The following is a 12,500-nucleotide window of genomic DNA, read 5'->3' on the forward strand; positions in this document are numbered from 1 at the left end:
GGCAGGGGAAGAAACATAAAGGCCCAATCCCATTTCTACCCCTTACCCCTTCCCCTTACCCCTCCCCCTTGTTTTGAAGGGATAAGGGGAAGGGGTAAGGGGTAGAAATGGGATTGGGCCATAGTAAAGGAGCAGGGCAGGAATGCATATGTTGAAGCTCAACTAAATGTGGTAGTGGGAGCGTGTGGGGAGAGGGAGGGTGTGAGTGGGAGGAGAGGGAGGGTGTGAGTGGGAGGAGAGGGTGGGAGTTCAGGAGGAGAGGGTGTGTGATTGGGGGTGTGTGTGTGGAGAGCGTGTGAGGGCTAGGGGGTGTGAGTGGGACTGTGGGGGGGGAGAGAGTGTGAGGAGAGGCTGAGGAGAGGGTGTGAGTGTGGGAGAGTGAGTGAGGAGAGGGTGTGAGTGGGTGTGGGAGTGAGTGATGAGAGGGTGGGAGTGTTTGAGGAGAGGGTGTGAGGGAGAGTGTGAGTGTGAGTGAGTGAGTGAGTGAAGGGACGGTGCACGGCGGTTGAACTCTGTGCTCTGTCCGTCGGTCTCACCGTTAGCTCTAGCGGGTCATTGAAGAGGCCGTTGCGCTTGCTGTGGAGGAAGCCGCTGGAGCTGCCCGTCTTGGATATCCGTATCCTGGCCAGCCGCGCTTTCTGCAAAAAGGCCACAGACAACGGAGACAGAGACATTAGTCACAGCACCAAAGCAGCAGAATAGTTCAAAAAACAGGTTTTCACTTTGACAAAAATATGCGTGATCGGAGAACTCCAAACTCATCTGCCAGCCACTATAGCTCATATCACACATCTGCAACTCCAAAACCCACTTTGATAGCACAAGAAGATTCATGGTGACCCCGAGATAATGCAATACAGGCACGGGAACACTGTCTGCCAGACAGCTATAGGAGTAGTGAGCAGTTTGATATAATGTGAATTTCATGGGGCATTGACACTTCGCTCTGTGTTTAAAATGGCGTTTCTTCCATCTCGGGTTCATCTATCATTCTGTTCCCAACGTAGACAACGCCTCGATGCAACGCCTCTGCTTGATTCATTTTCCAAAGATGAAAACAATTAACACATAGAGGAATGTTCAGGTCCCATAATGTTTTTGTATCGGTTTTTCTATGGGTTTTGCAAATGCCAGTGTGTTCCTGTCGGAGTAATCCAACAAGCACTGCCAGTGCTGATGCAAGGCTGATGCATCGTCTCTCTCTGATGCGTTCACTCACTGTTCCTTTGCTCCTCCGAATGAGGCTCTGAGTTGAACAAATAGAAAAAAACAGTACAATAGGAGGAGGAACCAAGAAAGGCAATCCTTCAGAGTGTCTTCCCTCATTGCAAGACAAAATTATATATCTGTCGTGCTGTTACAATTGACTTCAGCAACTCAAAACTTCATGGATTGTGTTCAAAAGTCGTGACCAGGACTGCCTTCATTATATATACTCTTAAGGCTGTGTTTGTGTTTGTGTGTGCATGCCAACTTGTTTGTGGAGTGCTTGCCGGTGTGTGGATGCCCTTGTGTTTCCTCCCGAATGTGCCTGAATGTGCGTGTGGAAGTGGCACCTCTCAGCTACCACATTGTCTTCTTTACACCAGGTACGTGTAACGTGAGTCCCAGGCCTGGCAGAGATCTGCCATTTCCCTGTGAGAGGAAACCGCAGGCGGTGTTTAATGTATGTGTGGCTTGCTCGTCACGCTCAGCCAAGGAGGTAGCAGGCTGCACCCTGGCAGGAAGTGTGTGGAACAGGTAATGGGAGGCGCATGAGTTCCAACCACCCAATCTGGCTAGCAATTGTCCCACGCCCACTGTGAGGTTAAAGCCATACGAGCCTGACCATTTGTCTCTGTTTGTGTGTGTGTGTGTGTGTGTGTGTGTGTGTGTGTGTGTGTGTGTGTGTGTTTGTGTGTGTGTGTGTGTGTGTGTGTGTGTGTGTGTGTGTGTGTGTGTGTGTGTGTGTGTGTGTGTGTGTGTGTGTGTGTGTGTGTGTGTGTGTGTGTGTGTGTGTGTGGTTGCTTAGAGTGCCAGTGTATGTGCAGATGCACATTTGTTTGTGTGTGTCGGCATGAGCCACCCATGTGTGTGTGTGTATTTATGGCCACACACTTTAATCAACATATATCTACATGGACCACCGTACATCAGCAGGGATTTCTGATGGCTTCCACTCTGAGACCGCTTGAATATGGTAATGTATGCAAATTCGGCCCATCTCTCTATTTGAGTTCCACTTAAACGAGAGGCCATGCAAATTGACCTGGGCTCTGCTAACTCTAGGTTACGCTTGGGGATTTTTAGGCGTTATGCGTGAAGGAAAAGGCCAGGATTTACCAGGCTTTAAAGGCTGGGTTATACAGAGAGACAAACAGACACACGGACATGGGGAAGACAGAGTGGTTCATCTTTACGACTGCACCAAATTGCTTGGTTTAGGAAACTGCTGTGCTTAAGTCATTATCGGTTATCCACTGACATTTTCGCTCACTTTCCCTGCGGTCTTCCGCCACCTATAGTTCTTCATGCTGGGACAGTTTGTCCAGAATGCTGTGGGAAAGCCTCTTAACGTATCTGGCTTTCAGCTCGACCAATCCTATCGCCCCTCTGGGGTCAGTGTGCAAACAAGAGACTCTTGATTCCTGTTCTCGTGGTTACAGTTGCCATGCAGCGCAGGGGTAATGGGGGAAGTGTTAAGAACATATCCCGCCAGATTTAATCTACTTGGGCTGTGTGCTGATAGATACTTTGGGGGCTAAGGGGACCCGGCGTCTCAGACCTGTGCACTCAGGCACTGCTCGAGAACCACAACCTCAGCCAGTAGTGCTGCTGGCCAAGCATCATTGAGAGTACACAAGAGAGAGAGATGTTCAATTAACACACAAACACAAACACACACAAACACCCAGAATTATTCTGGATGTAAACAGTACACGCATTCCGACAAAGAGTAACAATTACAGAACAGACAGTTTCCACTTCGCAAACGCAACCACACAAACGCTCTCTCTCTCACACACACACACACGCACGCACGCACGCACGCACGCACGCACGCACGCACGCACGCACGCACGCACGCACGCACGCACGCACGCACGCACGCACGCACGCACGCACGCACGCACGCACGCACGCACGCACGCACGCACGCACGCACGCACGCACGCACGCACGCACGCACGCACGCACGCACGCACGCACGCACGCACGCACGCACGCACGCACACACACACACACACACACACACATGTCAATCTATGATTTAGCTTTCCATTGCTTTCATCATTTTGTTGAAATTGGCAATGAAGGCCAAACGCTAGCTAATATAATTAGGAGGGATATGGATTTGCAGATATGGCAGCTGGTTGGTTTGAAGTCATCACGCAATTTGTATTGATCAGGATCCACCAGCCATAGCAGTGCTTACAGTAATAGCAACCAGAAGTTTTCAAAAGTAAAAAATTTGAATAAATCTCATCAAGAACTGGCTACCACATACGTGTGATGCTGTATGTAGAAAGAGAGACAGAGATGGAGAGAGAGAGCGAGATAGGGAGGGAGAGAAAGCGATAGAGACAGGGAGAAAGAGAAATAAAGAGCAAGAGAGAGAGCGATAGAAGACAAACGGGGAGAGAGGGAGCAAGAGACAGAGAGTCAAGCAGAGAGAAACAAGCAGAGAGAGCAAGCGAGAGAGAGTGAGAGAGCAAGAGACAGATAGAAAGAGAGCGAGAGAGAGATCTCTGCGGGCATTTGAAAGAAGAAAGGCCAGCATGGAGGTCCATCGGGAAGCCAGTGAGTCAAGCATTGATTGTAAGTCAGTCTAATCTTAAAACAGTCAAACTGTGGCTTACATCCAGCTCCCTGAGCAGTGGGGAGCTGACTTGCACAGTCCTGCGACTCCTCCACAATGCACAGAGAGAGAGAAGCAGAAGGAGGAGGGAAGGGAGAAAGCAATTCATTTTGACAAAGCCGGGTTCCTCCCCTCTTCTGTGGTTGTGCGTGAAAAATTCAGTGGCTGCCCTCTGCCCTCCTTAAGCACCATCAACGACTCCTGCTGTCTCAGCAGGGCCAGAAACATCCTGAAAGACACCACGCACCCCGGCTTCCATCTCTTCAGCCTGTTGCCCTCTGGCAGGCGCTTCAGGTCCATACGTGCCAGAACAAATAGACTCAGGGACAGCTTCTTTCCCAAAGCTGTCACCATATTGAACTCAAATTTGCAATATTAAAAACTGCACTGACTCAAGTCTGAGCTCAAAATGTTTTCTTATTGTCTGTTTGTGGTTCTTTAGTGTGTATTTAAATTGTTTATTTATTTTTACTGTATACAGTGGTCTTTTATATTGTGCTAACTATGTGTGCACTTTTAAGGAGCTGCTCCTTGGATTTCATTGTACTGTGTATAATGACAATTAATGCTTTTTATTTTTCTATTCAAGGGGACATCAGCAGTGAAGTGAACACTAGCAGGCACCTGTTATTGAGGTTGAACACAGTTCAGGACAGAACCAAACCCTCTTAATCTTCTCTCTGTATTAGACGTGTTCGTCTTACCAAGTACTGATTGCTTTATTGATTGTCCAGCAGAGGGAAAGAAAACAGCAGCCAGAGACAAAGGTCACAGTGTGTCTGTGGTTTTGTGTGTGTATAGTCTGACGCTGGTGTGTGCGTGTGTTTGTGGGTAGTTGGGTGTGTGTGGGTGATCTCCCATGACCTATGGACCTTGGTCCAAAACAAAGACAAAAGGATAAAGGACAGAAAAAGAAACAGGGTAGGTTAGGATCTCATGCCTGATACAACAATACAAAATGAAAACTGTATAATACAAATGTGGCCTATAAACCTTATTTCACCATTTATACACGGTTTGCTGCAGGGTACTGATAGAGCTGTTGTGACATGAAATGCCCACCTCATAATCAAAAAACACCATTATTTATGTTAATAGCTTAGTCGTACACAAACCCCTCTCAACGTTAATTATGCACGAGCATGTGGCCTTTTGTGTTCAACAAGTGTCTCCGTGTGATTCAGTGTGTCAGTGCACCAGGGCATCTACCCTGGTGCAGAACTCCAAGGTGGAGAGGACCTTGTAGAAAACCACATGGACATGAAAGAAGACCTGCTGTTCACAGCAGATTCTCCCCTTGGATTCTCCAACTTTGACCTGCTCTTAATAGAGAGAAGGAGCCGCCGTCTGTCCTGCTGTCTGATGACGGCATGCTCTGATCCGTTCTAAAGAGCGGTTGCTCTCTAGAGAACAGCTTGCTGTCCTGAGCGCATGGTTCTGTCCGCCAGAGGGCATCCAAAACCTGGTCGGTGGGTGAGGGGTGTGTGGGCGGTAGGGGAAGGGGGGGGGGGGCTTTCACAGCTGTGCCCAACACAGGTTATTTCCAGGTCGTTACCAGGGTTGTAAAACAGGGCATATCGGTCTTATCGAGAAGCGTTTGTTCGCCCCCAAGCACGAATCAGAAATTTGCCATTAGAGGTATCTGAGCGAATTCTCAAGTACATATGGAGCGATGAACTCACTGATGTATAACCTCTGTTCCAGCATAGAGATGAGCTGCAGTGGCTCGCCTGCAGGTATGGAGTATCATGAGTGTTTGGTATAGATGGTGTGTCTGAGAGTGTAAAGGGGGTGGTATAGAGAGATAGATGGATAGACCCGGGCTTTCTCTTGACCGCTGCCCAGATGGACGGAGCCTAATTGTGATGGGAGTGCAGCACAACTAACGATTAGACCGCAGGAATGAAGATGGAGGCAGACAGGATGGGAGGAAGAGGAGGATGGATCAGGAAAGGGGGAGGAGGGGGGTGCCGAGGATAAAGTAGAGTAGATGCCAATGGGAGGATGAGAGGCAGGATAGGAAGGTGGAGAGAAGGGGAATGGCAAGGAGAGGACAGGGGGAGAAAGGCAGGTCGGACGTGCTGGAAATACTAACGTGTCATCCCCTTCCTGATCTGCCTTTGTTTTCCCCTGCAATCGTCAATCCACACTCCCCTGCCTCACGCACCCAGATAAGCTTCTTCTATTTCCGAAATCCTTATAAAACATCACAGTATTCCTCCAAACCGCTTAAGAATGTTAATGTAAATGAGTGTAGTAGATAAACTATGTCCAACAAATGATGTTATCTTGCTCAGGGCGACTCTCCAGTGGCACGTCTTAAATAAGTGGTTCCCAACCTTGTTGTGGCTGTGACCACATTCCTAGCTCTGAGAATTTTTGCGTCCCCATGCCTGAACTTTGGTGCATCTGCGTCCAAACAAATTGTATTTACCCGAGCAACAGTTGCCGGTAATATCAACGTCCTAGCGAAGGTAATCACATCGCTCCACTACACACACTATGGGATGAGTAGTGGTTTGCTTGTGGCTATAAATAAGTCTGTAGTACAGGACGTCAATTTTAACTTAAAAAAACTAAATTATTATCAAAGGTCTGCTAATAATAGATCATCAACTATCTATACCTAGTGTTGCAATCTCCTACAACTTCATATGCATATCAGGGGTCTCAAAGCGGGGTGCAGCCCCCAAGGGGGGGAACCACTTTCCTTAATGGTCTGGTTTTACGGTTGAGAATGTCACGTGTCAATAAAGTTTGGTAGCATTAAATAACAATATGCGCTACATAGTGGGGCCTAATGGGGCGTTGAATAATAGGGCACGCCTGAACACTTTATGTCTTTGGTGGCGGGAACATTAAGCATCGTGAGCTGTCATTGGCGGTGACAGAAGCACTGAGGGAAAGAACAAGATGAAAGGTTAATGAATCGTCGATTACATACACTCTGTCCATTTGCAGTGAGTTTGGCAAATGTCCTATGCTTCTTGATTGGCTCGTCCGTTGGGAACTTGAACACTTGGGCTACAAAGCGGCCATTTCAAAGGCTATCTCAGACATTGTGTGAAAGGAGAAGCTGATGAAATGGTGCATTGCTTTAACACTAACTGGCTAATAAAATAATTGAACCGATCGCTAATCACAGTAAAACATTGAGTCGAAAATGAACCTGCTCCTGCCATTATCTTGGTTTTATTATCATTTCCGGTGTGTCAATATTAATAAAACAAGCCAGCGGAAATATTAAAATGGGCTTAATCTTCCGGCAAACGAAATTGAATGGCATATCCATTAAGCAGCTGTCCATGTTGTTTTATGTGTTGATAAAGTCTCTGCCCAGAGCCTGTAGAAGACCATCTATCGGCTGGAATTGTAGAAGTAAAAATTTGTTCCATAATGCGCACCAAGAGAAGTCAGAGTGCTTTTCAATGAGTTTCATATTTTCAAACTAAGTGTTGAAAATGAAGAGTTGTCAGAAGGCGGCAAAGAGAGGGACAGAGAATTAAAGCTGCTTGGGATGGTGCATTGCAGTCTGTGTAGACCGAGGAACACATAGATAGACCAGACCAAGGTCAGGTCTAAACAGATAGCAAACAAGGGGAGAAAACACACACGCACACACACACACACACAGTCACACACACACATACACAGAAAACAAACACACACACAAACACACACACAAACACATACAAACACACACACACACACACAAACAGACTCACAGACTAACACACACACACACACACACACACACACACACACACACACACACACACACACACACACACACACACACACACACACACACACACACACACACACACACACACGCACACAGACCCTCACAAAACATTCACACGTCTTCCTTTTAGCCAACTGCTCATTTGGGTGAAAGCTATTTCAGGAATGAACACAACATTAGTACACGCATACCCTCCAGCCCTCCCTTGTTGCATTCTACCCTTCTCCCCATTCACACCCTCCTTGCATTCACCTTCCTCCTTAACCCCCTTACCTATCTCCCTCAAACACACTCAGAGACACACACACACACAATCCACTGCACATCACCTGTTCCACCCCTTTGAAACCGGTAATCTACATAATGTTCTTTCAGTGTGTCTCCCCCCTCACACACACAGACACACACATACACACACACACACAACCGTGCACTCAGGGTGGGTTTCCCTGTCTGTGTTCTGTGTGTTCACCATGATCACTGCACAAGGTTAGGCGTAGTTAAGACTTGGCCAGCGGTGGTCAACACCACAGATGAACCACGAGCACTTGGAACAGGTTTACTACAGCCTGTGCCCTGGCATTGAGATTAATGAATGTAATTAGAGACAGAGGGAGAGAGCATGGGTGCGAGAGTGGGAGAGAGAGAGAGCGAGAGCGAGAAAGAGAGAGCAAGCGAGAGAGAGAGAGAGAGAGCGAGAGCGAGAGGGCCATAATAAATGAATGAATGCTGAAATGGAAGTGCAGCAAATAAACATGATTAAAAGGAAAATAGATGAACGAGATTAATGCATTATAGAAGGGGAAAAAAAGGAAGGCGTGGGGACTGGTGGAGAACAGGACTGAACAACACATCCTGAACATATAAAGGCTGTTTAAATGTCTCAAGCTCTAAACGAACCCATCAGAATTTGCCTAATGCCTTCCCAGGAGACGACACATTCAACATCCCCTGACACAGCAGAGGCAGTGGCGCTCCCTCCCTGGGACTGGGACTAGCAGCCAAACTGTGCATTCATACCCGGTGATGCAGCTGCACTGCTTGGCTCACGGACACACCACTACCAATCACATTTGGCCTTTTAAAAAAACAAACCCATTTGCATATGTCGCTACGCACTGCCGGAGTGAATAAACACACCGGCGAGTGGTTACGCCAGACTCCCTCCTCTCAGAGTGTCCTCGTGGAAACAAAACACACACCACATCCAAGTCTCCCGGAAAGCTGTAAAAACCTGGACGTTTACCAAATACACTCTCCAATAAGTCATCTTTGAGATGTGAGAGTCAACGTTTGAGGTGTCACGTACAACAGGTGCCAGGTCATTACGTAGGGAAGTGTTTGGGGGATCAGAAGGCCACTTTGGTGCGCTCAAATTAGCTCGTTTCTGGGGAAGTTCACACCCCATCAAGTTCTCATCAAGTAACGGAGTGTATGAATGAGCATTCGGGAGGCGGTACTTGTGCTTACAGCGTTAGGTGTGTGAGTGAGAGCGGTTGAGAAAGAGTGTAACAAAACGCATCACTGGCCTGGCCCCCTGCTGCGAAGTGTGAGGCCTCTGGCGGTTCCTCCGGGCGATTCCATTACATGGCTAATTAAGAGCCCTGTAATACTAGAGATAGTTCCACACCGTCAACAGCAATGGCCAAAAGGAACACACACACACACACACACACACACACACACACACACACACACACACACACACACACACACACACACACACACACACACACACACACACAGAGACGGCTCATCCTGTATGACGAGGTCGAGTGTTGAGTCGTTGCTATGGTCACGCTCCATACTCCACCCACGGTGACAATAGTGTTGTATCAGTTTAGCACGACATGGGTTAGGCATTTGCACACTTTAACCAAACATGCATATTTGTGTGTGTGTGAGTGTGTAAGTGATATGCAATGTTGGTTAATGCAAAGCATGAACTTAACATTGTAGGTTTAACGTAATTTTTCTACATAAAGCTTACATCGACTTTGGCTACAATGTTGTATATGAATGTCATGGAAACTATGCCATGTCTCCCTAAGCTTTTTCCTCAGCGGTTAATATTGTCCAGGGTTCTGCTGCTCACCACAGTATAAAGCTGTCACGTTGGCCTTGTCCAGACCTGTATCTTAGAATCAAAAACATCCAGATAGTGTCTGAAACGGCTGGCGTAAATTGGGTCAAATGAAGGTTGTTTCTGTCCTTTCTGAACAGATTGTAATACATTTAAGAAACATTCACAGCCTTGCCCTCCGAGCGTGATTGGATCAACCGAGACACCTTTCAACAGCCAATGTGAACACACTGCTTCACGGTTTTCAGTACGGCTCATTGAAACAAGGTTGAAGGTTGGTGGTGAAGCATGAATCATGACGTTTCTTTCCTTGACACCAACATGAGTCAACGCACCTCACACACAGCCTCCCTGTTTGCGGGAGGACCAGTGAAGCCCTGTGAAGAACTCTCCTCTTTGGGGGAAGATGTCTGGTTCTCCCGTCTGGAAACGTCCAGACGGCGTGCCGACCCACCCTCACATTGCAGCCAGTGGTATAAATAAAACCATGCTCACCTGCATCTTCTGCGCCCGTCGTTTGTCTTGTCTCTGGTTCTGGTGATAGATGCGGCTAAAGTTGGACACGATGACGGGAACTGGCAGGGCAATTACCAGCACCCCACTTAAAGAACAGATGGAGCCGAATATCTTCCCCGCGATCGTCTTGGGGACCATGTCGCCGTACCTGGGATGACGAGGAGAGAGAGAGAGAGAGAGAGAGAGCGTGAGAGATAGAGAAAGAGGGAGAGAGAGAGGGAGAGAGAGGGAGAGGGAGAGCATGAATAAAATTGTAACTCGTTAACTCGTTAGCTGTAGCGGCTAGAAGCTGAAGTGTGCAGCAGCTGGCAGATCACATCCTCCCATTGAGTCACTGTAAACTAAGAGACCCGTTCACCCATACATGTTTGTTCTCTGGACCACAACAAATGGATGTTCGTTCAGCTCATGTTCCAAACTACATGTCCATCCCACAGCTAATGGAGGAAAAGTGAGCAGGACAAACTAACGGTCACAACAACCAGCTGACAAAGCTGAGAGCGCCTGAGGTGTACATTGCAAATCGATTGTTGGTGCACTTTCAGTGTGGTGAGGAATTCATCAAAGTTGCCCACAAAACCGGCAAGGTTGCGGTGATCATTTTCTGTCCAAACCCAGTCTGAAATGAATTATTTCGGCTCAGACCCAACACAAGGGCCCCTGAGAGACGGGGCCCTAACCTTCACTTGTGACGAGTATTGTACACACTCCAGCATGTTATTCAACGCAGAGAGACTATTAACCTTTCAGAGTGGAAAAAGGCGGGGGGGCCGCGAGGCACGCCCTGAATGCCATGGGCGTCTCTTAAAAGTCATTAAGTCCATTGGACGTGAAATATTTGCAAGTCAAAAGCAATTGCGTCTGAAGCTTGGAAGACAGAAAACACAATTAAAATGGACATATTAGATCAGTCTTCTTCCGAGAATGAGGCTGTACTGTCAGGGAGGGAGGGGGAGGTTGAGAGGGAGGGGGAGGACGAGAGGGCAAGAGACGTGGAGGATGAGAGGGAAAGAGAGAGTGAGAGAGGGAGAGAGAGAGAGAGAGAGAGAGAGAGAGGGAAGGAGATAAATCTCTGAGACTAGAGAATGGCTCGGAAAGGAAAAGGTACATTTGCCGAAATGCTTCTAATGAGATTCGTTTCACATTTACTCCTGAAACGTGGTGGGGATTTGATTTAAGTTCAGTGGCTGCTGCAGGAAGGAAGTTTGAGGTGAAGTTATTTTGGAACAGCAGTTGACAGAGTACACATTTTATTCGTAGCCATATAAATGAAATGAACAAAAGACAATCAGTCGTACTTGTTCTTGGATAAAAAGCTTGTATGCAAGATAGAGGCAACCTTTGTTTCGTAGCTTCCTGGCTGAGGGAATGCAATATACAGGATATTATCGTTTCTTCCTTCTTTGATGGCCAAACATACTCATACTCTTCAGTGGTTTCCCTCTGTTTTGTTTGTTGCACAAAGTGTTCCGAACAGTTAACAACATCAAACAGAGAAACTATATACTGCTATATAATGCCTATCTATATATTGTATAACAATATCACAATGATGAATTTACCATAAAAATATGTAGCATTGTAACAAATCGATACATTGTATACCGAGAATGAGAAAGAAAGGAGAGAGGCAGGGGGTGTTACTTATCGATTAGAGAGACACTGATTGACAACGTTTAAGGTCAGGTTAGTCTAGCAGCCAGGGTCTTTCAATCTCCAATGACCTTAGCCTGCATGCTGCACGCCCTCTTGGGCCAGATTCCTCACCCCTACCTGCTGCTGATGGAGCGGCCTCTGTCGGCACTCTCAAAAAGTCGGGAATATACAAAAAGTATTGAAACAATCTGTCAAACAAACACACTCACACGTACACATATGCGTGCACACACATGCGCACACACACTCACACACACACACACACACACACACACACACACACACACACACACACACACACACACACACACACACACACACACACACACACACACACACACACAAACATACACATATTGTTTCCAGCAGAAGCCAGAACGGCTGCCAAGTCACTCTGTTTATTTGCCAACAGTTGCTGTCAATATCAAAAGCCCATGGAGCAAAGTCTCCTGTGGCTTCCTCTACGTACCGACTCACGAAAGGGGCAAAATAGCTGTTAGGCACCGTTTCCTTTTCATCCATGTCATCGGTCATGCACTACTTTCTATGGGATGGGATGGGATTGTGCAAACTGTCCCTTAATACAGCCATCGTGTGTGTTTGTGTGTTTGTGTGTTTATGTGTGCGCATGGGTGTGTCTGCGTACAAGTGTGTGTAAGTGG

At 47.3% G+C, this 12,500-nt stretch overlaps 1 protein-coding gene across 1 annotated transcript in view; it reads right to left on the reverse strand.

Moving 5' to 3' along the window:
* The window catches only part of LOC130382617 (potassium voltage-gated channel subfamily D member 3-like), a 100,919-nt gene that overhangs the window by 8,095 nt on the left and 80,324 nt on the right, over window positions 1-12,500 (reverse strand). The window contains exons 4-5 of the mRNA XM_056590472.1: window positions 10,162-10,330; window positions 537-638 (exon numbers count right to left, since the gene is read on the reverse strand). Coding sequence (XP_056446447.1) covers window positions 537-638; window positions 10,162-10,330 — 271 coding nt within the window. The remainder of the gene's footprint in view (window positions 1-536; window positions 639-10,161; window positions 10,331-12,500) is intronic.

This window comes from Gadus chalcogrammus, chromosome 1 (assembly GCF_026213295.1).
Source record: "Gadus chalcogrammus isolate NIFS_2021 chromosome 1, NIFS_Gcha_1.0, whole genome shotgun sequence".
Classification (NCBI taxonomy): domain Eukaryota; kingdom Metazoa; phylum Chordata; class Actinopteri; order Gadiformes; family Gadidae; genus Gadus; species Gadus chalcogrammus.